This window comes from Urocampus carinirostris, chromosome 7 (genome assembly GCF_059441175.1).
Source record: "Urocampus carinirostris isolate Australia breed hairy pipefish chromosome 7, RoL_Ucar_1.0, whole genome shotgun sequence".
In the NCBI taxonomy this organism is placed as follows: domain Eukaryota; kingdom Metazoa; phylum Chordata; class Actinopteri; order Syngnathiformes; family Syngnathidae; genus Urocampus; species Urocampus carinirostris.
The window spans coordinates 19,083,212-19,110,981 of NC_142355.1; the positions used below are offsets into that span (position 1 = coordinate 19,083,212).

Below are 27,770 nucleotides of genomic sequence, written 5' to 3' on the forward strand. Positions count from 1 at the left end.
AAAAGGGGGAAAAGTAGCAAGAAACACAAAATGTTTGGACCATGGCCAACCGAAATGCTCAAACAAGTTAGGCACCTAAGTTGGTCATGCTTTCGTCCCTCCAGATGAAACGGGACACAAGAAAGCGGCCATGACACTCGGGGTCAGGGCGACACAAAACACTCTTTTTCAACAGCAGGGCCCGACAGCTTTCAATGGTTTACCCCTGCCGCATCGTACAGGTGCCCTGCCCATCCCTTACAACGCGTCCAAGAGCTCTAGCTTCCACAACATTTAGACCTCTTTCCTGCAGTGCACTCATAACGCCATCCATCCACGTCAATCGCAGCTTTCCTCTTGGTCTCCTTCCATTTATATCTGCTCTGTAGATCCTCTTCAACATTCGCTCCTCATCCATCCTCTCCATGTGTCCAAACCAACCGAGTACTCTCTTATCCACGTGCTTGCTCATTCCCACTACTTCTCCAGTTCTGTCTCTCACAATTTCATTTCTCAATCCATCCAATCTTGTCACTCCTAACATACTCCTCAAACACTTAATCTCAAAAAGACTTACGAAAACGAAAGTCAGTGTAATATTTATATATATTAATAATGCGGTCACAGACCCATATGGGCCGTGCCAGTTTCCAACCAATGGCTGTTGTCTTTGATTATGGCTGCAGCGGACACAAACACTTCATCTCAAAAGCATTTCATTTCCTTCTCAAATCTGCGTTCAGGCTCCAAGTCTCTGCACCATACAACACAGTCGGCACAATCACACTCTCATACAGTCCCCTCTTAACATCCATACTCATACTGCTCATCACTCTCCTCAGAGCACTTAAAACCTTCGCTTCCTTGATTCACTGTGCAATGCCTCGCACTCCCTTCCACCATTTGCAGTCACATCACGACCCAAGTACCTAAAGCTTTCAACTTTTTCCAGCACCTGTCCATGCAACCTTATTTCTAACGCCATGCCCACTTCATCACGTGAGCACTACATCACCTTACTCTTCCCAACATTCACACATATCTCACACCTATCACATACTCTTCCAAACTCCATTACCAACCTTCTCAATGTTTCCTCAGAATCAGCCACAAGCGCTGTCATCTGCAAACAACAACTGACTTACCTGCCACACCGTTCCACTGTTATCGATCATCTCTACACCACTGCCAAATACTTTTGCATTCACCTCTCTCACAACACCATCCATGTACACATTAAAAAGCCATGATGACATCACACACCCCTGTCTCACACCAGCCAACACAGGGAACCACTCACTTGTCTCACTCCCTACTCTTACACATGCTCTACAGTTCACATAAAAACTCTTCAATGCTTCCAGCAACTTTCCACTCACTCCATGCATTACCATCACCTGCCACAATGCCTCTCTATCAACTCTGTCATACGCCGTTTCCAAGTCCAAAATAAAGTATGAGCAGGTTATTACATTTTGAACGACTCTCAACTGGTAATATATTATTAAAGCCATGTAAAGCAGTAATGCTAACAAAATCCATCAATTTACTTTGAATACGCTTACCCAAACACTGACACACAAATCTACGTACTTCACTTCAAATATCTATCATAGCTTAAACTTCCTCTAATGCTTGGCAAAACCGCATGACGAATGCTATGTTGGGTGATGATAGCCCTGGGGAAGAAACGGTCTCTAAGCCTTTTAGTCCATATTTTGAAGGACCTGTAGATCCTACCGGAGGGGAGCAGGTCAAAGAGATGGTGGCCAGGGTGAGAGGAGAATTTTGTAATGTAGACTCTTCTGCGGAATGGTGAGCTGGCAATGACCTTGGGGTTGGGCAGAAAGCTGTCATGTCCCGCACGGTTGTCATGGCACCCAGCTAGCCCTGCCCCTGGACACCGGCTGAGACGCATTGAACTGATTGTTTATGGAGTACTTAAACGCTCCTTTTGGGACTGCCCGTTGCCAGACCATTGCTTAACCTTGAGGAAAACCTGTTCATGCCTGTTTGTTCTGAGTAATGCCTAGTTTGTAATTTTGATTACCTTTGAACCTGTTTTGTTTTGTCCTTGGTCCGTTTGTGTGTTGGACAACTTTTATTTCTCAATTAAAGTGAAAGATCGGCTACGCAAATGAGTTCCGACTTCCTGCTTCCCGGTCCGAAAGCAGTCATAAACATAATTTATATGAGTAGGATATAATAGGATATAATATATACAGTATGTTATATAGGTAAATTGAAATATAAACATATGGGCAAGACACCTCGCACACCTTGCTTCCAGTGCCATTCAGTGCATGAAAGGTGTAAATTTCCGACGATGGTCGTGGCACAAACTGGCAATCTTACTTCCACCAGTCTGCCCCATCCCAGCTGTGGCTAAGTACGCCACCAAAGTGTAATGAAAGGTGCAAATGCATTATGCCTCCCTTAGCTGTCCAATAAAGTGAAACCACCCCACCCTCCCTGTAATTTTCCACGGGTCTGAGCGTTCACACAAGGTCGATGAGCAACGCTTGAAACAACAGTGAGCAACCAGCAACCATAATCCCAAGTGTGGCAAGATAATTCATTATCAAACATGTCCAAAACTTGACATCAAGTTACATTTTGCTGAGTTTCCGGCAATGCAAAATTATTTTTCTCTTTTGAATGAATTGACTCATGTACTATTGCAAAGGTTGTGCGGCCTAAAGACGTGGTTTGTTCTTACAATTCTTTCACAAGATATCCATTTCTTTTTATTTCCTGACATATTTTTTCGCATAATATTAACATTTTTGGGGGCTTATTTAGTCGGTTGTAAGATACAGAATTGTACTTAATCACATTTTTAACAGAAGTACAATGTTGGCAACAAGATTCACTTGATATAATTGGAAATTATTTGAATGCAACACAAACTTTTTCTTCTTTTTTCCGTGTTTTTTTTATACTTTTTTAAAAAATCCTTAAAAAAAAATCTCATTGTGTTTAGTTTTTCCGAGCTGTTACTTTTTTCCTACATTTCTTTTTCTTTTTTTCCTGGCTTTTTTCTAAATTTTTCCTTCTTTTTTTCTCTTCCTTGTTTTTTTTCTCAGCTTTTCACTACTTTTTCATTTTGGTATTTTTTTCTTTTTTGTTCTACTCCCCCTTACTTTAAGTCATTTTGTGCATATTTTTACATAATATTTGGTCATGTTGGGATTAAAGAAGTAAAAAAAACCTGAAGAGCCGTTTAGGACCCGAAAAAGCCGGTTCCGTTTAGTGAGCCGAGCCGAAGAAGCGGGTTCTCGACAAACTCTACTGACTTTACTTTTCAACTTCGTTCGACATTGACTTCAAAATACCGCATTTAGGACACAACGTCAGGGGAACCCGTGTATTTTTACCTTCATGCACTGTAACTTTGACTTAAGTCGCTTCTTAATTAGTAATTTTGAGCCCTCATTTTTGTGCGCTGGCTAGATTTTCTTGTGCGCCGAGCATGTGCGAGCAGTGCACAATTGCGCACGCGCGCAGTTTAGAGGGACCACTGCCCTCAACCCTCAGGCTCCCATAGACTGTTTTGTACATTAGACTAGACTTCATGCAAAATGCATTAAATAAGTTAGTACCTCATTTTCCTCTCTGTTATGAGTATAAATTGTCCAGAAATCAAGAGATTTCGAGGGAGAGAGAGACAGCATATATTGTAAGACTAATTTCATCAAAACCGCCTTACCCGCTCTCCACATTTTTTCAGCGCATTTCCTATCACGGTGTAACATAAGATGATTAGATAACATTTAGAAAATAAGAATAATGCTAGGCTGGTCTTTGTGTGCTCCCTTGCGGTTAATAAGTTAATTGTTTATTGCCAAAAGTAATTTTAGTGGTGAAACCAAATTAAATGTTCATTTATATTCTATGAAATCAATTATTTTAATTGGATGTTTTTTTTCAACCGTAGCTCTTACTGTGGTTTTAATTCCATGCGCCGTATAGTCCTGTGGGCTTTAAATATGAAATACATATCCAGGGTTGGGTAGGATTACTTTAACTGGATTACTTTCAATTACTTTTGGATTACTCCAATACCAAATATGCTAATAAAAGACAAAAGAAACTAAATAATGAATAAAATGACTCACAACACGTGGCAAGCTTTCTCCCCTGGCTTTGATCGCTTGGATCTCCGGCAAAACTAACATAAAATGCGACAGAAACAAAATGAAAATGAATCCAAACAGCTTGCCAACATCATTTTTGCCGTTCCATGTGTTCCGTTACTCCCCAAGCCTGCACAAAATTTAGTCATTTTATTCATATTTAGTTTCTTTTGTCTTTTATTAGCATATTTGGTATTGGAGTAATCCAAAGGTCATTGAAAGTAATCCAGTTAAAGTAACCCTACCCAACCCTGTACATATCACAAAGGACTATTTTCTGTGGGTGCGCCTTATAATCTGGTGCGCCATTTAGTGCTTAAAATACAGTAGTTAAGGAAGATACAAGCCATCTGACAAGTTTCTAAATCTAACATTCATAAAATCTGTGCATATTATTATTGTGCATGGATTAATGACAGCTTTGTGCAAACAAGAAAGGTATTCCAACTGAAAATTGCAGCAATAACTGTTTTAATATCTATTATGGAAGGGCCAAATACAAAAGTAAGACACCTTCCACCTGAAAAACAAAGAAATTACAGTGTATCTCCTTCAGGGAGATGCCGGAGAAAATCCACATCAATTGTTTTCTTTATCCATGATCTTTACTCACTCCCACAAATACTTAATATTTATACTTATTTAAGCTATTGTACATGATTATACATATCAAACAGCAAACAGTACAGATGAGAACATTGGAGGAAACGGCTTTCTGGAGGCTTAATTACAGCACAAAATGAGTGTGTGTGTCACCTTTTTGTCCATTTAAGAACAGCTTAGTGTACTTAGTGTAATTGTGGGAATGTAACAAAATACTGGAGTCTTTTGAGTGGTTATCAATTTGAAATCAGTCTCTAAGTCTAAACACTGTTTAACTGATTGTATAGGATTTACAGATCTACTATTGCTTTACTAAAATTTGCTTAACAGTTTTGGTTTACACGAAGCACCTCAAAAGAATATAACCTACATAAAAAATGAGTAACCATGAACATATATTTCAAACTCATCCACAAATACACATAAAATAACCCAATTAAAAAAAATATGCAGATCACTTCATCACAATCGGACAAGACGAGTCACATTTTGGAATTAACAAGCGGTTAGATATTTTTGTACATCTTCAAATGTCACACCATGCCACTGGCAACCTTTTAAGGAATTTTAAAGCATACAGCTTCCATTTTGAACTCAGTGAGATTCATATTTTCTTCATGATAAATATCAGTACACCTACTTGTGGGAGAACACGACAGCCACAGAATAAATGACAATGACGCCCAGAAATTGGAGAAACGAGAAGTTTTAAAAACAAAAAAAATTCACGAGAAGGACAGTTTATCGGAGGAAATATTGTTCACGCACTGCTATGACCATCACCAATATCGACTATTCACATATTATGTCCATCTCCTAGATTTGAGACACTTATTGGAATGTTAATCAGTCTTCTGCAACCCCGCGGCCCATTTTACAGCACACGTTTTACCGGGTACAGAAAATTATTAAGAATGAAATCCGAGAACATGAAGTCCAGAAATCTGCTGTAAAGAGGGCCTTTCCAGAAAAAGGTTTGTGCTTTTCCACAACCAGTCTGTACTACAAGAGTCAATTAACGCTATTTAAGGAAAGTAAAGGTTGATATTGTAGCATAAAACAACTAAAAAAGACTGGTGCTTACTTTTCTGAGTCACAAACCTGGAACAAGATCTTCAAATGTATGTTTGGCATTGCAGTAGAAAATCATTTTAAGCTTTGTGACTATTTTAATCACGAGCTAGCTTACCTACTTTAGCTTAGCATAAGGACAACACACTGAAGGTTTACAAAATGGGTGTTCAAATTCATTTGCACAGCTTAGTGTACGTATTACTGTTGTATAGTGTTTTTTACACACTTTAATGTAAGTATGTGCGCATTAACTCCCCAGTGTTCTTGGTCTCAACTTTGCTCTGCTAAGCTAAGGGAAATCCTCCTCATTTGTTAGAGGTAGCGTTACAACTTCTCCTGTTTATTAATGGAGTAATCCAAACGTTACAAAATTGGCGTTAACATTTATTAGCTTAGTGTCTGTATTACCGTAGTATTGCGTTTTTCACATACTTCTGTGTAAGAGTATATCCACATTAACCTTGCTACACTAACCTTAGTAAAAATCAGCCTCATTTTATCACTGGAGTGGTCCTAGTTCTCCTGTTTGGATAATAAAAGTAAAAACAAATGTAAACAAGCTAAATTTCCCAGGTGTGTCATGTTAAATACCAGTTTTGATGCTGTGAAGATACAAAAGTAACTTATTCACACTAATGTTCAATAAATGTACAGTACATGTGCACCTAATTGTCCCTACATCATTCTCCACAGCTTGCAAAGTGATATCTAATGAAGGGCCCCAAATAATGAGTTGTGTTCTTAATTCATCCCTTTTTTGTATTCCTTCTACAGAAGAACCCCTGTGTTGTCCTACATGGGGTCATCATAGTTATAGGTGGGGGCTGCAGAGTACTGGTTTTGCTGCATGGCTCCCTGTGCGGCCCCCATTGCAGCCTGCTGAGCTGCCTGCTGGACGTGAGGGTTTTTCCAGGCTCCCGTGGCCCACTCTTCCTGGGCTTTGCCCAGACTGCCTCCGCTGCCGCGGTAGAAGTTATGCACCTGAACGAGACAGTTTGTAAGTACCAGAAAACCAAGAGAGAGCTGTGTGAGTAAGCTGTGTGAGTAACCTTTGAGAGGGCGATGAATGAGAGCACCGCAACGGCTGTAAACATGACCGTAGGGATCAGCATGACCACAGCTGAGCCGATATTGGTGCTGAAGAACGTGATGGTGGCCAGCCAGCCACTAGGGGATAAAACAGAAGCGGTATGGTGTTATATAAATTACTGTCTTGGGTCAAGTTATTTATTTGTATACCCCTTAATCACAGAGTCCTAAAGGGCTGCACAGGCCACAATTTCCGTATTTTCCGTACTATAAGGCGCACCTAAAAACCCCAAATTGATCAGAAATGTGAAAGTGGACCTTAAAATCCAGTGCACCCTATATAGTGGAAAATATGGTCGATAAAATTGGAAATGCATCGTTAAAATTAAGGAATACTGCATACAGTAACTGTTCTGTCTTTGAAAAACATAAGGCGGTCTTTGACCGACCTCTTGGTGGTTAAGCTATTTATTGTTGCGAAAAAGAAACAAAAGAGAAGCGCAGATTTTGGACAGATGCTCAGACGCCAACTTTTGTGAACGCTTATTTCAAATCCTCTTTTGTTGTTGCCTTGGACAGCAATTGTCCATGGGTTTGAAACGTATTGTTATTACTTGAATGAAAATTTTTGTTTAGGGCAGGGGTCGGCAACCTATGGCACGCGTGCCAGCAGTGGCACGCGAGGGGTTAACCAGTGGCACGCGAGCACGGCCAAATATAATAATTTTTTTTTAAGCGCACATCTTAAGTTGCACGCCATGTTTGAAAAGGATTTACGTTAGGCTTTACGTGGGTTTTTCAGTGTGAGTTTGCCCGGCACCTCGCAGAGAGAGAGAGAGAGACCGAGCCAACGAAACACTCGCACGCGATAAATGAACGAATCATGACGGCTCCTCGAACGAAAAGATCATGCTCTCTCCAGCCAGCGTGGACAGATGACTGGGGCTTTGTGCAAAAAATAACCGTGCTGGTTTGTGCATTATGCCCCGAGAGCGTTTTACCTTGCGCATCAAGTGTTAAACGTCATTATGAGACGAAACATGAACATGAATGTCAACATTAAAACGCACTGTGTCCATTGACGGCAAAAAAACACAAACCCTAAAAACCTTTGTCGCTGTTAAAAACACCACCACTGAAGCTATCTAACAAATTGCTCACTGAATAGCAAAGCACGGAAAACCATTTACTGATGGCGAATATTTAAAAAAAAAAAACGTGTCAGTGTGTGCGCATGTGTGTGTGTGCTCGCGCGTGCCTTCTGCATTGCTGCTGTTTTTTCAAGTTTTGATATTTTCTGCAACAAGATATCATTTATGAATGGTATAGTAGCTGAGCATATTACTTGTTTTTTGACTGTAGTTTATAGTTGATGAAGAATGGTTGATTCTGGTTCATTCTTGTAGTAAAAAGTTGAAGTCAGAATGGCTACAGGCCTTTCCACATGTTGTTCACATTCATATTTTAGTTAATTGATGAACAAGAATAGTTGAAGATAAATGGGTCAGTTATACCAGTGTGCCGCTGGAATTTTATTTTTCCAAAAATGTATTCAGTATTTTTGCACTCTTCAGACGAGGAACTGTAATAGTCATCCATATCGGTAGGTGGCAGTGGATTTTTAAATAATTTTTATGTATTAATGATCTGCTCTTGAGGTAGCACAGTACATTTAATAACTTAATTTGTTTAACAAAGCGGTTTAAGATTGTACTGTAAAGAATAAGAACATAAAGCACATCATTCTTTTTTATATCAAGTATTATTTTCTTTTTTTTATATACTAATTATCTGCTTATGAGGTAGTACAGTGAAATATTTAACATAACTTCATTTTCAAACATTTTCGACGGACGGTATGCCACAGAACTTTTTTATAGATATAAGTGTACCTTGGTTCAAAAAGGGTTTAAAAACACTGAGTTATACGATTAAAATGTATATCCATGTTGTATATTTGGACTGGTGTAAAATGTCAGCTCTGTTGGATATTAAAAAGATGTTATGCAAGTCATTAATCTTAGTGTGGCACACTGATTTACAATGAAATTTGAAAGTGCCACTCCACACCGAAAAGGTTGTTGACCCCTGGTTTAGGGTAACGTTTTGTTAAAAATGGTGTACCCGGTACTCTTGTTTGAATTTTTGTTAAATGATTCGGTCTATAGCAGGGGTGTCGAACACGCGGCTCTGAGCCAAAAAGAATGCGGCTCTTTGCCTCATCATATTTTCCATATATTGTAGCTTTTTGCCTCGTTTCATGTTAAGTTTTTTTCCCCTCTTAAAACACACTTGAATCCATCAGAGTTAATAACAAATAATATTTTGAAATTAGTTTGGCAGATTTGTTGTTTTTATGCTGGTTAAAAATTTCAGCTCTTTGTGTCAAACTTGTTCGCCACCCCTGGTCTATAGTAACTTTTCCGCCTGGGAAACAGAGTAGTTTTTGAGTGCCCTCATGTGGTTCACATTCTAATTGTTTATTGCTACAATTCATTTTAGTGGTGAAACCAGATGGCATAATGTTAATGAATGTTCTGTGACATAAATTGATTTAATTTAGATAAAAAAATTCCAACCTCGGCTCTGGCTGTAGCTTTAATTCCATATGCTTTATACATGAAACATAAATCACATTTTCGATTTTTTTGGGGGGTGCCCTTTATAATCTAGTGTGCCTTGTAGTGCGGGAAATACGATACAACATCCCCTGAACTGAAACCCACCCAAAGGCAAGGAAAAACTCAAAATCCCTACCATAAGGGGGAAAAAAAACTTAAAAAGGGGACGCGCATAAGATAATCCCACTTTCAGGATGATCAGGATGCCATGGATTTTGCATAGACAAAAAATAGCCAACATCAAGAATAAACACTGACATAAATTTAGAAAATTAAGATTAGGGGTTGGCAAATATTTTCAGATGCGAACAAGATGGCAAACAATTATGTCAGCTCTCTCTAGGGGAGCCTCGCATTAAACAAATATACAGGAGCCATATCCCCTTAGTGGGAGGTGGCTAGAGTCAAGAACACATTTCCATTTTTGACTCTTTCTGGGAAATTGATACAGAGGAGGGGATTCCCATACTTTAATATAAGGCAGGTATCGGTATTGGTCTCAATATATTTTTTAAGAGTTTATAGTTTCATTTTTATCATCATATGCATTTATTTTCAACTTTTCTTAATTCATTTATTATTTGGCAGTTTTGTTCCTCCAAAGTTATCAAATTAACGTGTCAAATTTGCCATTATTTTGCAAAACTAATATATATATATATATATATATATATATAGATATATCTTTATTTAAATATAGAGATATTGATAGAGATTTCCAGCCCCTCGCTCAACCCAAACGGATGTGTTGCAACATCTCGTTGGGAGTCATTAGGTAACCAAACACCCTAATTCCAACCCTTAATGAAGAGCGCCAAGCAGGGAGGCAATGGGTACCAATGTTGTAAGTCTTAGGTATGACAAGACCGAGCCTCGAATCCAGCAACCTCACGGTCTCAGGGCGGGCGCTCAACCCCCAAGGCCTTCTCTTAAAAACCTGCCCTAAACGGTACAAATTGAACATTACTAGAGCAATCCCGACAACAAACTCAACTGTGTTCTGTAATCATTTGTTTTAATTACAAGTTTATTTGTTGAAGGGGGGTTTTAACAGGGGTTCAAAGTACTCCTTGAGTTAAATTTTATTGTTGAAAGTTGGCATCTCAACTTGGAGCTTGGAGCCTATCCAAGGCCCAGCAGACCTAGGATGAGAGGGAGGAAAAACCCCGACCTTATCTCCAGCCAATTGCAGGACACACATAGACTACCATTCACACTTGCATTCACACTTATTGATTATTTAAGTCTTCATATAGTGCAAGACTGCATATAATGTATGTCCTTTAATCTATATTGCCGCCATGCAACCCATTTAAATCAAAGTAAAGCTCTTACCATACTCCCCATCCCGGAATGCCAACAGTCTGGATAATACTGATCACAACCTGAGCCATGAAGACGAAGAAGAAAGCCATGAAGTTGAACGAGCTGTCTGTCCTGAGGGAAGGAAAGGTTTGTATATCAGAAAAGAGTCCTCCCTCCCTCCCTCCAAGCCTGGTGATGGAAGCTGCTTACTTGAAGGCCTTGTAGATGGGCCGGAACCAGCAAACGTATGAACAAGGAGTAAAGAGGATGAGCCACAGGAAGGCCATGCCGAAATTGGTAGCTCCGCCTCCACCACACATCCATGCCAGGCAGCCAATCAGATTAACAGCAAGTGTGGCACTATTCACTGTCACAGACAGAAAAGTTGAGTTAATAAAAAAAGTCACTTTGCATCATACTAAAAGACTGGATCTTAAATTTACTAACAACCACACTGCGGCTACTTTATCAACATCTACTTTTCTACGACACTTACGTTTGCGTTGTTAATCGGCTGTGCTACGTGGTAAAATCAAAATCATATTTTTTATTATACAAGCATGTTAAAACAAGCAAGGAGTTTGTCCCTGGTAGCTGGAGTCAAAAACAAGATACTATGACTGAAGCATTTGATTAGGACACATACACAAATGCACGGAGTGACTCTGTGATATTATATTTTATATGGTTGGTTGGTTGGATCCTTTAACCACTAGGGTTTTAGGGGCACCATTCCCTGGGGTGTGTCTTGGGCAAGTACAACCTGGTGGGGCCCATCCCTCTCCAGGCCAACATATGTTTCATACAGTAACTGAATTAAATATATTATAAATATAGTTAGATTCGGCACTGCCATTAAAAGCAGTTAGCAGAGATTTTACTGTAGAACGGTGCTACCTCTGGTGGTAGTTTGACATATTGCCTACTTTATGGCCAGTGGTATTAGAAGCATGTATCACACCCTATGAATTATAAAACTGGGCCGACAACATTAAGGAATGGACAGGTGCCAACTTTGACAACCCCAAAGCAGGCCAGGAACCGCCAACAGTAGAGAAAGCTTTCCAGACTTGTGTCCTCATTGGTGCCCCTGACAACCCATTTGGTTAGGGGTTTAGATATATAGTGAAGAAAATATGTATTGAACACCCTGCTATTTTGCTATTTCTCCCACCTAAAAATTGTGGAGAGGTCTCGAATTTTTATCACAGGTGCATGTCCACTGTGAGAGAGATAAACTAAAAAGAAAAATCCAGAAATCACAATGCATGATTTTTTTGTAACAATTTATTTGTGTGATACAGCTGCAAATAAGTGCAGTATTTGAAAACCTAAGAAAATGAATGTTAATATTTGTTAGGGTGAATAGCTAGATTAATAATACACAGAGAGATAATGGTAGATCAGTGTTTTTCAACTAGTGCGTCGGAGCACACTAGTGTGTGGCTAGACCTTGAATATTTTCAATAATATCTTTTCAAAATCGCAAGCCATGCTATATCTTTACTTTCTTCCCGTGATCAGCCATGTAACAGAGACGTTCATCCATGTCAGTAGTTTTATAGACAAATTATCTACTCATGAGATGGTACAGGGAAATATATCCAAATGCATCGGAAAACAATTTCATAAAGTAATAAATATTGCACATTATTTTGCGGAATTCAAAGATCTCTATTGTGATAAAAAAATAGAACATAGAAAAAAAAATTGTTCCACTGAAATGGATCATTTTAAGAATTATTTTTGTTATTTTTCTAGGAAAACAAGATACAAATACAGTAAAACAGTAAATGTAGTAAAAATCCCCAAATTACAGAAACATTATTGACCAAAATAAAAAACCTGTATTACTTCCGGAGCCATTGTGACCACAAACAGTAAGGATAACTAAATACTTTCAATTTAGGTAACATGATAATTTGATCTTAACAAAAATACAAAAGACTAAACTAATGCCAGGAATGATTTTTAAAATACTTTAACAGTCTGTGTGTGCCTTGAGATTTTTCAATGAAAAAAATGAGGAAACACTGTTGTAGATAGACAGATTTTCAAGGTAATACCTACTTTTATAATGAGAACGAGAGAACAACAGACAGACAGACAGACAGACAGCAGCATTGAGTTTGCTTTCTGGTCTTGCAGCTCACAATGTTTTGGGTAAAACATCTCAAGTTGAGATACACATAACACAAATGCTAAAGTCACCACACACCAGAGAAATAAGCAGAAACACTCACAAATCCACAAGTAGTAAAGTCGCTTGCACATGGTGCGACGCTGGTCCGGGATCTCGTTGAAATCTTGGTAAAAGCAGGGCCTGAGGGGGATGAATCGTGGCAAGGGAGGAAAGTTGTTTTCTGGGATTGAAACAAAAAAGATATTGAATGTGGAGCAATGTATCGTGCATAGCATAAATCTTCAGCAGGGGTGTCAAACTCATTTTAACCGAGGGTCACATTGGTGTGATGACTGTCTCAAAGGGTCTGATGTAACTTATATTTAAATGTAATCGAGTGGTATTTCAAATAAATGTAACTACTGATGTAAAATAACTCTTTGCACACACTACATTTTCATTGAAAGTATGTTGCTACAGATATTCATCCATCCATTATCTGCACCGCTTATCCTTAGTAGGGTCACAAGGGTGCTGGAGCCTATACCACCTATTTCGGGCAGTGGGCAGGGGACACAGAGACAGCTCACTTGCTCATTCACGCCTAGGGACAATTTGGACCGGCCACTCAACCTGACATGCATGTTTTTGAGAATGTGGGAGGAAACCGGAGTGCCCGGGGTAAACCCATGCAAGCATGGTCAGAACATTCAAACTCCACACAGGAAGGTTAGATCTCATGACCTCAGAACTGTGCCACATTGATTTTGAAACACAGGTGTGTAGTGATGCTAGGCTGTCACTTGACTTATTCATTTTTAGACACATTTTAAGCACTGGTGGCTCACGTGAAATTACCAGGCAGGCCACATTTGGCCCTCGGTCCATGAGTTTGACACATGTGATTGAGAGTATTGCATGAAAATTATGATTGATGTCTTGACTGTCATACCTGCCATGATGGGGGACGTGTACTTCTTTTCTTCTTGCACGGAAAAGATTTAAGACCCGCTGATGCAAAAACAAAACTGCTTGAAAGGAGAGGAAGGGAAATAAGGGAAAATTGAGGCCTTCTTGTGGCAGATTTCCACCCCCATACAAATAGTAATTCATCCATGATTTAGTCTCTTATGTTATTTTTGCATAAATTTTGAATGAATAGTGAGTCCAAATGATTGCTGTGTAATTTGGATGACTGACTGGAGGAACGTGGCCTTTTCTTGCGGAAGGAAACAGTAATAATGATGATACGTTAAAAATGACAACCGGAATTATATCTTGCTCAATACCCGTTCTTAAGAAAAACGCTCCGTTATCATCACGACGCCCGACAAGAGGACATGGTGGTTGGTGCACAGCATGGTGGATGCCATGAAGGGCACAGCTTACTGCCGCCGAATATGGAAGCTGCCTCTGCAGAATCGAACCGCCAAATCGATTCTAGCTTTGTTTGTCAGGTTTTGATCCCGAATCTATCTGATGGCGTTGACGTCTGTAGTGATGGTGAAACGGGTGATGGAGAAGAGCCGTCCTTCACCCTTTACGTCACTTAACGGGTGCATCACTGCTTCTTCCCCCGGTCAGCGAGGCTACGGATTCCGGTTGGATTTTAACAGCTTTCTAATCGAGTGAATGAATGGATATGCGTGCCGAATGAGGCTTACCTTGCGTTTAGTGCGTCGCTAGAATCCCGCGTTTTGTTTAAAAAGCATCTTCTAATTAAATCTTGCAAATGCACGCTAGGAAATGGACAGAGCCGCTCGAAAACTGCAACGTTGTGCTTCGAGTGATGGGTTTGGGAGGAAGAGGCGATCACGTGATCTGGGGTCTCGCACCACTCTCCCCTCCCCCCGCCCTCTGCTTACGGTTTTTTGCGATGGGCACTGGATTTGCTGCTCGTCCTCATCGACCAATCACAAAGCAGTACTGGTTAATGAGCAGCCGTTTGCTTCGGAGACGATTACACGATCAATTCCGATTGGATGCTTGCCAGTGACGTCATCTAATTTTGAACGTCATATTGTACAGTAAGACCTCGGTTATCGCGGTTAATGGGGACCAAAATCACCCGCGATAAGTGAAAATCCGCGAAATAGCGGCGCACCTTCAAAAAAATATATATACATATTTTTTTTTAATTCTATTTTTTAGACCCGGTTAATGGGGAACAAAACCACCCGCAAAAAGTGAAAATCTGCGAAGTAGCGACGACCCTTCAAAAAGAAAAAAGAAAAATTCTCATCTCATCTCATTATCTGCACCCCTTATCCTTATTAGGGTGACGCCGTGTCCGCCGAACTCGCTCCGTCACGCGGCCCGGGAGTATTTTTAATAGGATATTTTGGGCCTGAAGAGTGATGGGCGCCACCAGGCTGTACTCGCCCAAGACACACCACATGAAATTGTGCCCCTACGATCCGTGTGGAGCCATACAACCAACTAATTTTAAAGGAACAACTAGGTGTTGTTAATATAGTGTAGTGAAGGGGTCTCCAATGTGGTTCCGGGGACTATTATTTTTACAACTGAGGTGTCCGGGGACCAGTTCTAAAAATAATTCACCAGTTCTGGGTCATTGTGATATTCTAGTGAAATTATTTTGAGTCATTTAGTAACACTCTTTAGCACTATTTAAATACTCTATAGCAACACGTTACATTGGGTATTTATGTATTATATTCCTTTTACGTTATTATTGTTTTATTTTCAACACAAGGATACTGCTGGAAGTGTGAATTTCCTTACGGGGATGAACAAAGTATCTATCTATGTATCTATCTATCTACTTTTCTCTCTTTTTCTTCTCTCTTTCTCTTTCTGTTTTAATTGCTTTCTTTTTCTTTGTCTTTCTCCCTACCTCTCGTTCTGTCTCTCTCTTCTTCTCTCGATCTTTCTGTGTCCCTCTCTCTCTTTCCTCCTCTCTTTCGTTCTCCCTTCTTCTCTTTCTATCTCTTTCTCTCCCTCTCTCTCTCTTCCTCTCACTCTCTTTCTTGTTCTCCGTTTTTTTCTCTCTCCCCTTTTTTATCTATTCTCTCTTCCTCTCATTTTCTGTCTGACACTTTCTATCTCTCTGTCTCTCTTTTCTCCCCTATCTGTCTTTCACTCTCCCTTTCTCTCTTTCTTTCCTTTTTCTTTCTCTCTTACTTTTTGATTCCTTCTATATTTTTCCACTTCCAAATAATTAACCTGGCAATAACATAGTGACACCATAGAAAGTAGTTGTTATTTTAGAAATGCAAATCAGTAGCAAAAAGTAGTTGAACTTGAAAAAGGTTGGAGACCCCTTGTGTAGTGCAAGGGTTGGCAACCCAAAGTGTTGAAAGAGCCATATTGGACATAAAAAGCCACAAAATAATTAAAAGCTTTATATACGCCTTATACGGAAGTCAACACATACTGTATGTGTATTATATTAGTGGCGATGGTGATGTGTTTGTGAACAAACCAGCCCTATAGGCCTGCTTTTGGAATTGAACGGCACGAGCCGTTAAATAATAGGCAAAAATACATGAACATCTCCTCCAAAAAACTAAGATGAGGAAGTTTGACAAAGCGGATGTAGCGTTTAGCTTCCCTGCGACCATGGTAGCTCCACAGTGGGAGACAAGCGAAGAAAGGTGTGCTTACCTCATTAAAAAATGTACAGCATGAACCCAAATAAATCAAGCTGTCACGTAAAGACACTACAGCGTAATCATACTAATAGTTTTTCTCAGCATGCCGGAAAAAGGGCGGCACAGTTCTGAGGTCCTGGGTTGAAATCCAGCTACCAGCCTTCCTTTGCGGAGTTTACATGTTCTCCCTGTGCGGGCGTTGGTTTTCCTGTGGTTTTCTGGCCGGTCCAAATCGTCCCTAGGAGTGAATGAGGGATTGAGTTGTCTGTCTCTGTGTGCTCTGTGACTGGCTGTTAACCAGTCCAGGGTATCCTCTGCCCACTGCCCTAAGATAGCTGGGATAGGCTCCAGCACCCCCGCGACCCTTCTGAGGATAAGCGGTGCCGATGATGAATGAACAAAAAATAGTTTATGAACCGCGAGTCGACACGTGTGACGTTTGAATCCCGGCAAAGCGGGTGTACCACGTGACCGATTCAGGAAATAATTCACTAGCTTTGAGTGTGGTTCGAAATAAAATCAGCAAAGAAATGTCCCAAGAGTTAAAAGTCCTTTTTAGTACAAAGAAATATACAATTCAATTTCTTTACGAACTTAAAATAGGCGCTTCCAATTCTTTACAAACTTGTTGTCGCACATCTGTGCACCCCTGAAAGAGTTTTGTTTCAAAACCAGGTGAAATTCTCTGCAAAAAAGAGAAACCTTCGGGAAAAAAATCGAAAAAACTGTACATCTTTCTGTCCACATGATGACGTAGTGGAGGTAATGCATTATCTTGAAACCTCTATGCGTACGTGTGTGTGTGTGTGTGTGTGTGTGTGTGTGTGTGTGTGTGTGTGTGTGTGTGTGTGTGTGTGTGTGTGTGTGTGTGTGTGTGTGTGTGTGTGTGTGAGGAGCATTTCCCTTGAGGGCTTCCCTGCTTTATGGGGCTTCATTTTGCCATCTCGACTGAAAATAATTGAGAAGCACTGCACTAGAGTTTACATTTTTAATATTTAATATTAACCAGATACCCAACAAAGAAAGGAAAATATTTTAAGAGGAATACATTCTAAAACCGGGCAGCACGGCGGCGCAGTGGTCAGCACATGTCCGGCACAGTTCATGTCATGGGAACCTCCTGCGTTCAAATCCAGCTCCAGACTTCCTGTGCGGAGTTTGTATGTTCTCCCCATGCTTGCGTGGGTTTCCTCCGGGCACTCCGGTTTCCTCCCACATTCCAAAAACATGCATTTCAGGTGAATTGGCCGGTCCAAATTGTCCCTAGGTGTGAATGAGCGAGTGAGTTGTCTGTCCTCGTGTGCCCTGCAATTGGCTGGCAACCAGTTCAGGGTGTCCCCTGCCCACTGCCAGGAGATGGCTGGGATGGGCTCCAGCCCCCCCGTGACCCTAATGAGGACAAGCGGTACAGCTAATGAGATGAGACATTCTTAAACCGTATTAATATGTTTTGTGACATGTTAAGAATATTACTAGAATAACTTTTTCCATCTTCGCAACATTGCAAAAGTTTTACCCCGATTTTAGCCAACCCACAATGGCTCCCTGTCAGTTTAAGAAGTGATTTCAAGGTTCTGTTGGTATTATACAAAATCATAGACTTGCTCCCTCATATTTTTCAGATTTAATTTCCCCTTATATTCCTGTCTGAAGCCTTCGCTCTGAAAATGCTGGTCTACTAGTGATCCCAAGAGCCAAGAAGAGATCCACAGGTTGGAGAACTTTCTCAATTTGAGCCCCGGTGCTGTGGAATCCTCTGCCCCCTGAGAGTCGATCTGCAACCTCAGCGGAACTGTTTGAATCTAGGCTTAAAACTCACTATATTCTACAGTTTATGAATGACCTATATTTCATGTTGACAATGTCTGTGTATTTTTTGTTAATGCTGCATCCATTGCAACCTGGTCATCCTTTTAATTTTATTTTTTCTTATTATTTTATACTATACTTTATTTATTTTCTATTTTATTTTTATTGTTTGTTAATGCAACATCCATTGCAGCCTGGCCATCCTGGCCAATCCCCCTTGAATTACTTAATGTGCGGTCCCTTCTCAAGGTTTCTTCATTTTCCTCATGCTGAAGTTTTTGAGTTTTTCCTTGCCCTCATGTAGGTTTTAGATCAGGGGATGATGCAAAATAGTCTTTGTGATTAAGGGCTATACAAATTAACACGACTTGACCGTTTGAGCGCCCCGGACACCCCCACAACGATTCCACGCACTTCAGGTAATTTTGTTATGCACGATAGTCCTTGAACGCAACAAAGCCATCGGTTCGTACAGTACTGTATCAGCTTTTCCGAAGCTTCGAATGCCTGCTTGTTATGAGTTGAGCGAACTTACGGTAAGGCCTAATTTAACTTCGCCCCTTCAGCCAAAATTAGTCCAAGTAACACATAATTGTGTTAAAAGGACACACTTCAAAAGCAATGCACTGTTAAAGTTGTTTACGTCGCCAATGTCTTAGCATCTTGAAACTAGTTGTGACAACTAGCATTAGCCGTTAGCATTTGAAGCTAAAGTCACAAATGAACACGTCCTAAAATGAAGACAGCGATTTCCTCCCAACCAAAAAGCATGCCACGGTTACGAAATGGATGGTAAACTACGACGAAATCCAGATAATAAATCTTTACAGTTACTAGCTGACAAAACAGTTCTTACGTCAATGCCTCAAAAAAGACTTCTAAGTCTAAAAAATAGGCACTCTTGAGTGCTCAAATTAAAGGTGGCATGATGTAACACATGTTCTTGTTGAAATTAGAATGTGCTGTACAAATCCCCTTCAGATAACTGTGATTATGTTTTCTTTTAATTTAATGGTCTTATTTCTTTAAAGTTCACTTGAAAGTCTTGCATCTCCAATAAATTGAACGTTAGTTAGAAGTTTTTATGTCATTGTTTCTGGATTTTAGCTGGACACGAGCAAACAACATCAACCAAAAATGAACCGAATGAAACAACAACATTTGAGCACTAAGAAAGATGTACAATACAATGATGTAATACACAATAATTTTCCTAAAGAGAGCAGGCGGAAGCAGAAGCTTTTATATGTCCGTCCCTATTCCATTTTCCTTGCAAGAAATGCATATTCAAAATCGAAACAACAAAACAATAACTTACCCTACAAAAAAAGAAAAAAGATACATTCCAGGTCCATAGAGAACGACTCTTATAAAATCTAATATTTACCAAAACTATTGATATACTAATTTTCCTTATTGTAATTATCAAACACTTTTCAATTTATTTTATTTGGGAACATTTTCAAGGTCATTATCTAAATCATGGGTCTCCAAACTGAGAGCTACTTTTTCTTACTAATTAGTGCACCCAGTTTCATATTCATATCTTAAATGAAAACTTGTGATATTACTGTGTTGTTTCAATATTAATACCAGGTTAAATGTTAGAAGTGGGTTTTAATGGATTCAGTCAACCACTAATAAAATATTATAATTGAAAAGCATAATGACACAGTCACCCAGTACTAGTGAGCTATTTCCAGATCAGGTTCATGGGCAACTCTTTATTGGGCACCACGTTTAAAACTCCTGATTTAAATAATTCCATAAATTTATCACTTTCCAGGTGGCACAATTTTGTGCCAGGATATTGGACCTTGAAATTATGGATTCCGCTTATGTGATGAGTGTCCGCTCTGTAGATCAAAAACTGTTGAACATTTGTTGTGAGTTGATGCCGACGTGCGTTTAAGTTTAGAAGCTGAAATATTTCAAATCTCTGTAATGCAGTATCCACTGTTCAGCACTGTTTCTATACATTAAAGAAACATTGCTTAAATCCAAATTTGTCATTCTTTTAACAGTTTTTCTTTTTCTCTGTAGTGCCAGGAATGCAGCCACCGCTCCCACCTGAGGTGGTCAGAGAGTTGGTTTGTTCCTGCCTCCACAGAGATCCTGTGGCAGCCGATCTTCGCTTCAGCTTATTTGTTGCTGCTGCCCAAAACTATAAGAAGGACTCTTTACTCCGGCCATTCCCTCCTCTATATCTTCACCAGGACAATAAAAACTTTGATGCTTTGGTAAGATAAAAACAGTTCCTTTCAACTCCCTGCCACTTGACTAAAACGAGCCTCATATAAGAACACTATGAATTTCAGAGGTATAAGTGTGTATGTCAATTCTGGGAGACATGTGTAATATAACTGAGTTGCAAGCAGTCCTGGCTGTGGTATTTGTAACTTTTGTTATAATTCATGGAGTATAATGGAGTAGGCTACAGTCACCCACAACTAAACTGCGGATAATTAATGTCTGATTGGACCACAATAGAAATTAGTTTTACTATTACTTTTTATTTTCTTTTGCTGACAAAAGGAGCCGAACAATTGACTCTTTTGTTAGACATTACAGTTCTTGAGTCATTTTCAAACATCTAACTTTTTCTCATAATGATTGATACATACTGGCTTGACCCATAAATCTTTGGGTGCTTAAAAATCTATCCCTTATCTGCACTGCTTACCCTCAGTAGGGTCGTGGGGATGCTGGAGCATATCCAAGCTATCTTTGGGCAGTGGGCAGGGGGACACCCTCAACTGGTTGCCAGTCGGTCGCAGGGCACACAGAGACAGACAACTCACTTTCTCATTCACACCTCGGGAACAATTTGGACTGACAAATCAACTTGATGTGCATGGTTTTGGAATGTGGGAGAAAACCGGAGTGCCCGAAAGGAAACCCCCGCAGGGAACACTGGAAGGCATAGCTGGATTTGAACCCATGACCTCAGAACTGTGGCGCGGATGCGTTAACCACTCGCCCGCCGTGCTGGGATAGACAATTGTTCAAAATTCACATTTAAAGCTTGAGCAATTTAGAGCAGTAATTCCCAACTGGTCTGAGTTCAGGACCCTTGGCCCATCCCAATTACAAGCAGCAATCCAAATAAAGAGAAATTCCACTTCTCAAATTTGCCGAATGAACAAATTGTGCAGTTTGAATGATCAATTCCAGAACATATTTACATTTTAAAAATAACCAACAAAACCAAAACAACTTAGTGTAATAATATTCGCTTTAATACTCAATTAGTTGCGTATTCAATGAAAATGCTTTACTTCTGTTGTTTTTCCTTGAATAAAAAAAAATCCGTATTTCATGTATTGTCTGCTGTATGTGTGTTTTGCCATGCTCAACTTGTGTAAACAAATTTAATCGGCCTTTTTCTGTTGTGTGGAATGACTGGTGTCAACTCGTATTTGCAGGGAATCTACTGTTAAGGAGTTTAAATGAGCCCCTTCTATTAGCATGATATGTTGAAGTGAATTCTCACGCGTGCCCAATGTTTTCTTTAACTGTAGGAGGAAAATGGTGAAAATAAGAAAATTACTTTTTCAAATTTAGTCCAAATGCCAAACCTAACACACGAAAAAGATGAAAAAGAAGAGTATTCGAGTGCGTCAGCAAAACATGTACGTGCATGCAACACACAGGGAGCTTGACAGAGGCTACAATGATGATTTCAGCCAGAAGATGGAGTCAGCAAGTAGAATTCTTTGAACTTACGCACACCATCTTTAAAGTGAATGATTCAAAATAAAGAATTTGCCTTTTTTTTTTTTTTACAAAATTGGCTTATATCAGTACTATAGAAGCGTATTCCACATGAAAAAAACTTTCAGCCTAATTAGTATGCCGCATATTTTGTAATTGGATAACATTGAGGACCTTGTCCTTGAATTATATAAATTTTTTGATTTTCAGTCCAATTGTATTTGGAAGCAAAGGGGATCGCAAATGATTTAGTCTGACGTTCATACACTATATCCAAAATCCATCCAGTCAATTTCTATTAAAAAAATTATGTATGTTTTTGTCTATAAAAAAGAAAAACATATTGTTTCAATGTAGTTGGCAGATGTGAGCTCGTTTCCCGGTGTGAGGGAGTTAGTTCGACTGCGGGCAGGAGAGGGAGAGCACCATGTAGCCCTTGCACACTGGATCCTTTCTTCCAAGAGCTTTGCCGTGAAGACACTCCAGAAGGATGAGGTGTGAAACATTCACCACAAACACACACAACGGCACTTGCAACTCCTTACTCAATTTTATCTGTTGTTCCACTCTGCCAGTATGCCAAACTTTGTGCACTGACACAAAACACCAATGTTTCTGCCCCCGCACCGGATTTCCTCTTTGAGTTGGAGTACTGTGACCAATTAAATGCGCGCTTTGCACGCATGAAAGAGGACAGGGACGTCTTCTACGCCTTCCATGGGAGTCGCCTGGAGAACTTTCACTCTATCATTCACAACGGACTACACTGTCATCTCAACAAGGTCAGTGAGGTTTCCGGCCCTTTGTGAGGAACTTCCGCTCGGTTTAACCTGAGTCAGCTTAGCTGTTATCGCTGATTCAGACACAGTTTTTAAAGAGGTTAGCAAGATTAATTAATAGTAAATTTAAGGTGTCCTTAAAAAGACAAAAGTATAATATTTTCTATATTAAGTATGTGTTAACAATGCCCAACTGAGCTCAAAAAGTGTTTATCTTTTTTTTTTTTTGTTTCCAACTTTTAACAAAAGCTGTTTGGGACACGCTAAACATTAAGTAGGAGAAAAGGGGCGTGGGGGTGGGGTGTTAGAATGACTTTTTGCCCGTCGTTAGTTTGTTTAGCATAAAACTGGTTAAAGTAAGAAAAGCCCCGTTTCAAGTACAGTCCTAATGCCAACCCAAACCCCCCAAAAAGAAGTGTTCATTTGGGCGCATCTAAGAAATGCACATGCTTGCACACGCAACATAAGGAGCTTGACCAAGGCTGCAATAATAAAACAAGCAGGAAGATGCGTCAGCGAGTAATAAAGTTCGAATTTGCGTACAGATTCAGATTCAGATCTACTTTATTGTCATTCTAGTATACGTGTACAGCACCTTTTTTCACAAAAAAATAATTTTTACTCCCCTTGGCTATTTCATTTCTAATATACACCTGTTTACCACATGAAACTAAACGAGTTATCCATTTTTCTTGGCATTTGTCCAATGGAACCTTGAAAATGAATGTTAATTGATTTGGTACATTTTAAATGAGAAATGGTATTTCAGCACCACTCAAGCTTATTAGAACATAATTTCTGTTTAGAGAAACAACAAATAGGGTGTAAGGAATTATTAATTATTTGGTCAAAACTGATTTCAAATCATTTCAAAAAGTAAAATATTTACCAATTATGGTTTGAAGTTTGACCTTTCCCCCTAAAATCAACATACTTGTCTGTATTGATGAGTTACAGAAAATCATAATGTGCCTCAACTTTGTTCATATTATATTTTGTAGAAAGAATAATAGGAATGGTCAAGCCAAGCAGAGAAACGCTATTCTTGTGTGTTGTTTTACATTTTTTTGTTGGATAAATCTAAAATGTAAAGCTGTCTCTCATCTTGCAATTTCTGTAGTTCTTAATATCGTATCGTCTTCACTACAAGGCAAAATGGATTTTATGCCGCACCCCAAAAATAGTCTCGAATCGGCGCCACAACCTGGGTTTGATTCCCGTTGCATACAGTGCTTCGCAAGTGTGGTCAGCTATGTTTCTGATTAATAATTATTACAAGTATACGGAAATAGACTGTAAAACCTTGTATGGTAACATACACATATAAAAACTTTATGCATTTCTTATTTTGTCCACTGTTATTAAAGTGTGTAAGGCGCATCAGGTTTTAAGGTGCACTTATATATTTCTGTCCAATTTGGAGATTTTAGGTGTGCCTTATAGTTTGGAAAGTATGGTAGTTAATATTACATTTTTGTTAGTAGAGCTGTATTTTAATGTGTGCAGATGGTGTGAATAATAAAAGTGTGATGATTTACAGGACTGGTTATTGCGGGTAGGACACATCCTCATGCAATCTGTTTATTTTAACTGAGAATTGTGATTAAAAAGATTAAAACGTAGAAAACTGCAATTAATTTCAGTATAATTAGCATTGGTAGGTATATGAAACAACTTGCATGAATACGGATTTAAGGAGAACACAATCACCATGACATTAAACTGCACTTAATTACTGCGGAAAAAAAGTTAATGTTCTCTCTGATGTGGACTGCTTGATTTGGAAGCACTATAGTGAACAGTTCTTTAGGTATCTGTCAAATGGATGTTCTAAAAACCACTAGTGGCAACTGATTATTTTTCTATTGTCACATGCAGAATTCAGTGTTTGGAGAGGGAACTTACCTCACCAGTGACCTGAGCATGGCTGTGCTCTACAGCCCCCATAGCAGCGGGTGGCAGGAAAGTCTCCTAGGCCCGCTGCTGAGTTGCGTCGCATTGTGCGAAGTCATCGATCACCCGGATGTCAAATGTCAGGTGAAGAGAAAAGGTACGTCCGCTTTGCCTTCTAATCGAAGCTTCGTCAACTCACACGCTGGTCTCATCTCGCGTCAGACTTGGATATCGTTGACCGTCAGCGCTCGAGGGCCAAAAACAGCGAGGGGGGCGACGTGCCCGAGAAGTACTTTGTGGTCACAAACAATCAGCTTTTACGGGTCAAGTACCTGCTGGTTTACTCTCAAAGGAAACACTTGTCTAGGTAGGAAGCTCCTCACAAAACTTTGCAAACATTATGAAAACATTTATTGTGCAAATTGTGTTTTTAATTTTTTTGGTTGTCTTACTTTTAAACATGGATACATAGAGATCTATTTAACTTGAGAATTTTAAAAAACAAAGCAGTAATTTTATGCCAAATACATTTAAATGATGTCAAATTGTTTCACTATGAAAATGTATCACATTTTTAAACATCAATCAATGTTTGAATGTGAAAGATGTTAAATCTATGCAGGAAATTGATTTTTTGTTGTTGTTAAAATTTGGTGATGTGCGCGTGATCACAATTAGAAGAGCCCAAACGTTTCTTATTATTATTAAACAACATGAATAAACCAACCAAGAGGGGGGAGATAGAAGTCCCCACATATATTACAACCATGTGTCTATAACTCATTCACTGCTATCTTAGACGGAAGTTTGATATCTAAAGCCGACATTGGCTTTTCATGGTCAAATCTTCAAAATATTTGATTTGCTAACGCCATCTTCTGGCTGGAATCATCATCATTGTAGCCTCTGTCAAGGTCGCTTCATTGCACGTACAAGTACGTGACTTTATTATATGTGCTCCCATAAACTCTTTGTTTTTCATCTTTTTTGGGGTTGGCATTTAGACTGTATTTCAAACAGTCCTTTTCTTCCACCATTTTCATCCTACAATAAAAGAAAACAGTGAGCAAGCGCCTGAATGCATCTTCATCCCCATTTCCCCCACTTCCTGTCCTCCAGCATTATGATAATGAAAAAAGTAAGATAAAATAAGATAGGCGCAGTGAAAATGACATAATTGCAAAAACTCACACCCCACCTTTAAACAACTTATTTTGTATTCACATATCTTCCTGAATAATGTTTAAATGTGGGGTGCGTCGTTTGAGGTGTCCTTAAAAAAAGGTCAAGTAAAATATTTTCTCTAATGAAGTATGAGTTAGCAATGTCCAACTCGGTTCAAAGAGCCATTATGCTTTATTTTCCACCGCGCTCATCTGCTTTTATCTTACTTTTAGCAAAGCTGTTCGCGGTAGAATATATCAGGTAGGAGGAATGGGGTCAGAGTGGAGTGCAGGAGAGTGAAAACATGCTTGTCCCCGCATTCTTCTTTTTTTAGTTTTCTCTTTGTTAGTGTAGCATGAAAATGGTGAAAGTTAGAAAAGTCCTGCTTCAAGTACAATCCAAATGCCAATGTAACCCTAAGAAATATTTAAAAAGTAGTTTATCCGGGCATGTCTAAGAAATACACGTACACACGCTTTCTAAACGAGCTAACTGAGGCTGCAATGAGGGCACAAGTCAGAAGATGGCGGCCGCAAGTCTAAAACTTACAGATTACGTACTGTTCCTTTAGAGTAGCCATGTTTTCAGAAAAAACAATGCTCGTATTGTACTCATTATAAGATTGTTAAACACTTTTCATTGTGTCCATTTTCGCTTCCCTCACCCTTTGCAGACATTCCCGCAACACGTCCTGGTTCTTCAGACACCATTTTGCTGTCATGATGAGTCTCTACCTTCTGCTGCTCATACTTATCGGCACCTTTAACTCCAACACATTCACGTCTTTTTGGAACAGGCGTTTCAGTTGACCCGCTAGTTTGCTCTTTTTCACTGTGCCTTCATCATTTTGATCCCCGAGCACCTCGACCGCAAATTTTCAAACCGTGCGTTTTCCCCGTGCGAGCATCGTCCGATTACAACAGAAACGATTCTCACTCGTAGCGTACTAGCTGCTTTGGAACCAACATTCTAAAGTATTTCTCTTTTTCAGTATGCCTTCACTGCAACATTTTCTGGAAAATATATCCAATGTCATGAAAGGTTTATTAACCCGTGGACATTTACAGTTTAATTCTCACCATTTAAGGTCAGTGAGTGTCTGCCAGCTTACAGCATGTTTTTTGTAACGATTTGAAGTCTTACTGCCAGTCATCTATTGTACCGAGTTTTGACAACGAGACAGTTTTGACTGAAAGCTAATCATTTGCGCTAGCAATCGAGCTCATGATGTCTATGAGTACTTCTATCAGAATGTAAGAATTGCATGTTTATACATTTTAGAAAAAAATCCTATTCTGATTTTGTTAATCTGACAGGGAATACCTTTCTACTCTAAATCCATTTGCTTTTATGGTGAAAATGGTTCAAAATACACGTGTTTTTCTCTGTTCTGAAGTGCAATTTATTTTTTTAATTTTTTATACTTTTTCCCTTTCTCGTGTTTTTGCTTTGTAAAATCTCCGGGAGTGGAAATTTCCTACTTTGGCAAAGATGAAAAATGAAATGATACCCAATAAATGTAGCTCGTAAATGTTTTAGAAAGATAAACATGCCTGTAACACAGACCTTAAAATAGTATAACCATTATATTTTTGCATGTAGTCACTTGATTAATAAGGTTAAATTATCGGGTGTACCTTCTCAATTGCTTTACAACCGTTTGGAGCATTTTTTCCCGCGTTTTTCCATGAAATGTTTTCATTACAATACAGATTTTCTATTCCACTGACTGTAACAGATTGTTGACCAATACAGAATACCTTTCTATTTCAGCCTTATTTGCAAGGATGCCAATCTCGGTTATTTTGATCTAGTCTTTATTTTCAAACTAACACTTTAATGTGCTACAATAAGCCATGGGAATCAAGCCCCTGTAATGCTCTGGAAAATACATCGAAAAATAAAATGTTCCGAAAAATGTGATTAAA

At 39.3% G+C, this 27,770-nt stretch overlaps 2 protein-coding genes across 6 annotated transcripts; one reads left to right on the plus strand and one right to left on the minus strand.

Moving 5' to 3' along the window:
• Window positions 1-4,905: 4,905 nt before the first annotated feature.
• Window positions 4,906-14,703, minus strand: scamp5a (secretory carrier membrane protein 5a). Of its 3 annotated transcripts, none has more exons than XM_088339981.1 (7): window positions 14,539-14,703; window positions 13,822-13,897; window positions 12,991-13,110; window positions 10,958-11,114; window positions 10,778-10,879; window positions 6,842-6,959; window positions 4,906-6,773 (listed from the first exon to the last, which is right to left on the minus strand). In XM_088339981.1, the coding sequence occupies exons 2-7, from the start codon at window positions 13,826-13,828 to the stop codon at window positions 6,585-6,587; spliced, it is 693 nt and encodes a 230-aa protein (XP_088196107.1). In that variant the 5' UTR covers window positions 13,829-13,897; window positions 14,539-14,703; the 3' UTR covers window positions 4,906-6,584. The 3 variants fall into 3 exon arrangements, with proteins under 3 accessions (XP_088196107.1, XP_088196106.1, XP_088196105.1); XM_088339980.1 differs by having other exon boundaries at window positions 13,822-13,900; window positions 14,534-14,703; XM_088339979.1 differs by having other exon boundaries at window positions 14,534-14,702.
• A 3,882-nt stretch (window positions 14,704-18,585) lies between these two features.
• Window positions 18,586-27,770, plus strand: parp16 (poly (ADP-ribose) polymerase family, member 16). 3 transcript variants are annotated; one of them, XM_088339988.1, is made up of 7 exons: window positions 18,586-18,711; window positions 20,336-20,532; window positions 22,364-22,501; window positions 22,582-22,788; window positions 24,664-24,835; window positions 24,901-25,045; window positions 26,516-27,770. In XM_088339988.1, exons 2-7 carry the CDS (start codon window positions 20,344-20,346, stop codon window positions 26,649-26,651), a joined length of 987 nt encoding a protein of 328 aa, XP_088196114.1. In that variant the 5' UTR covers window positions 18,586-18,711; window positions 20,336-20,343; the 3' UTR covers window positions 26,652-27,770. The 3 variants fall into 3 exon arrangements, with proteins under 3 accessions (XP_088196114.1, XP_088196113.1, XP_088196115.1); XM_088339987.1 differs by lacking the exon at window positions 18,586-18,711 and adding an exon at window positions 18,722-18,828; XM_088339989.1 differs by lacking the exon at window positions 18,586-18,711 and adding an exon at window positions 18,722-18,828 and having other exon boundaries at window positions 26,834-27,770.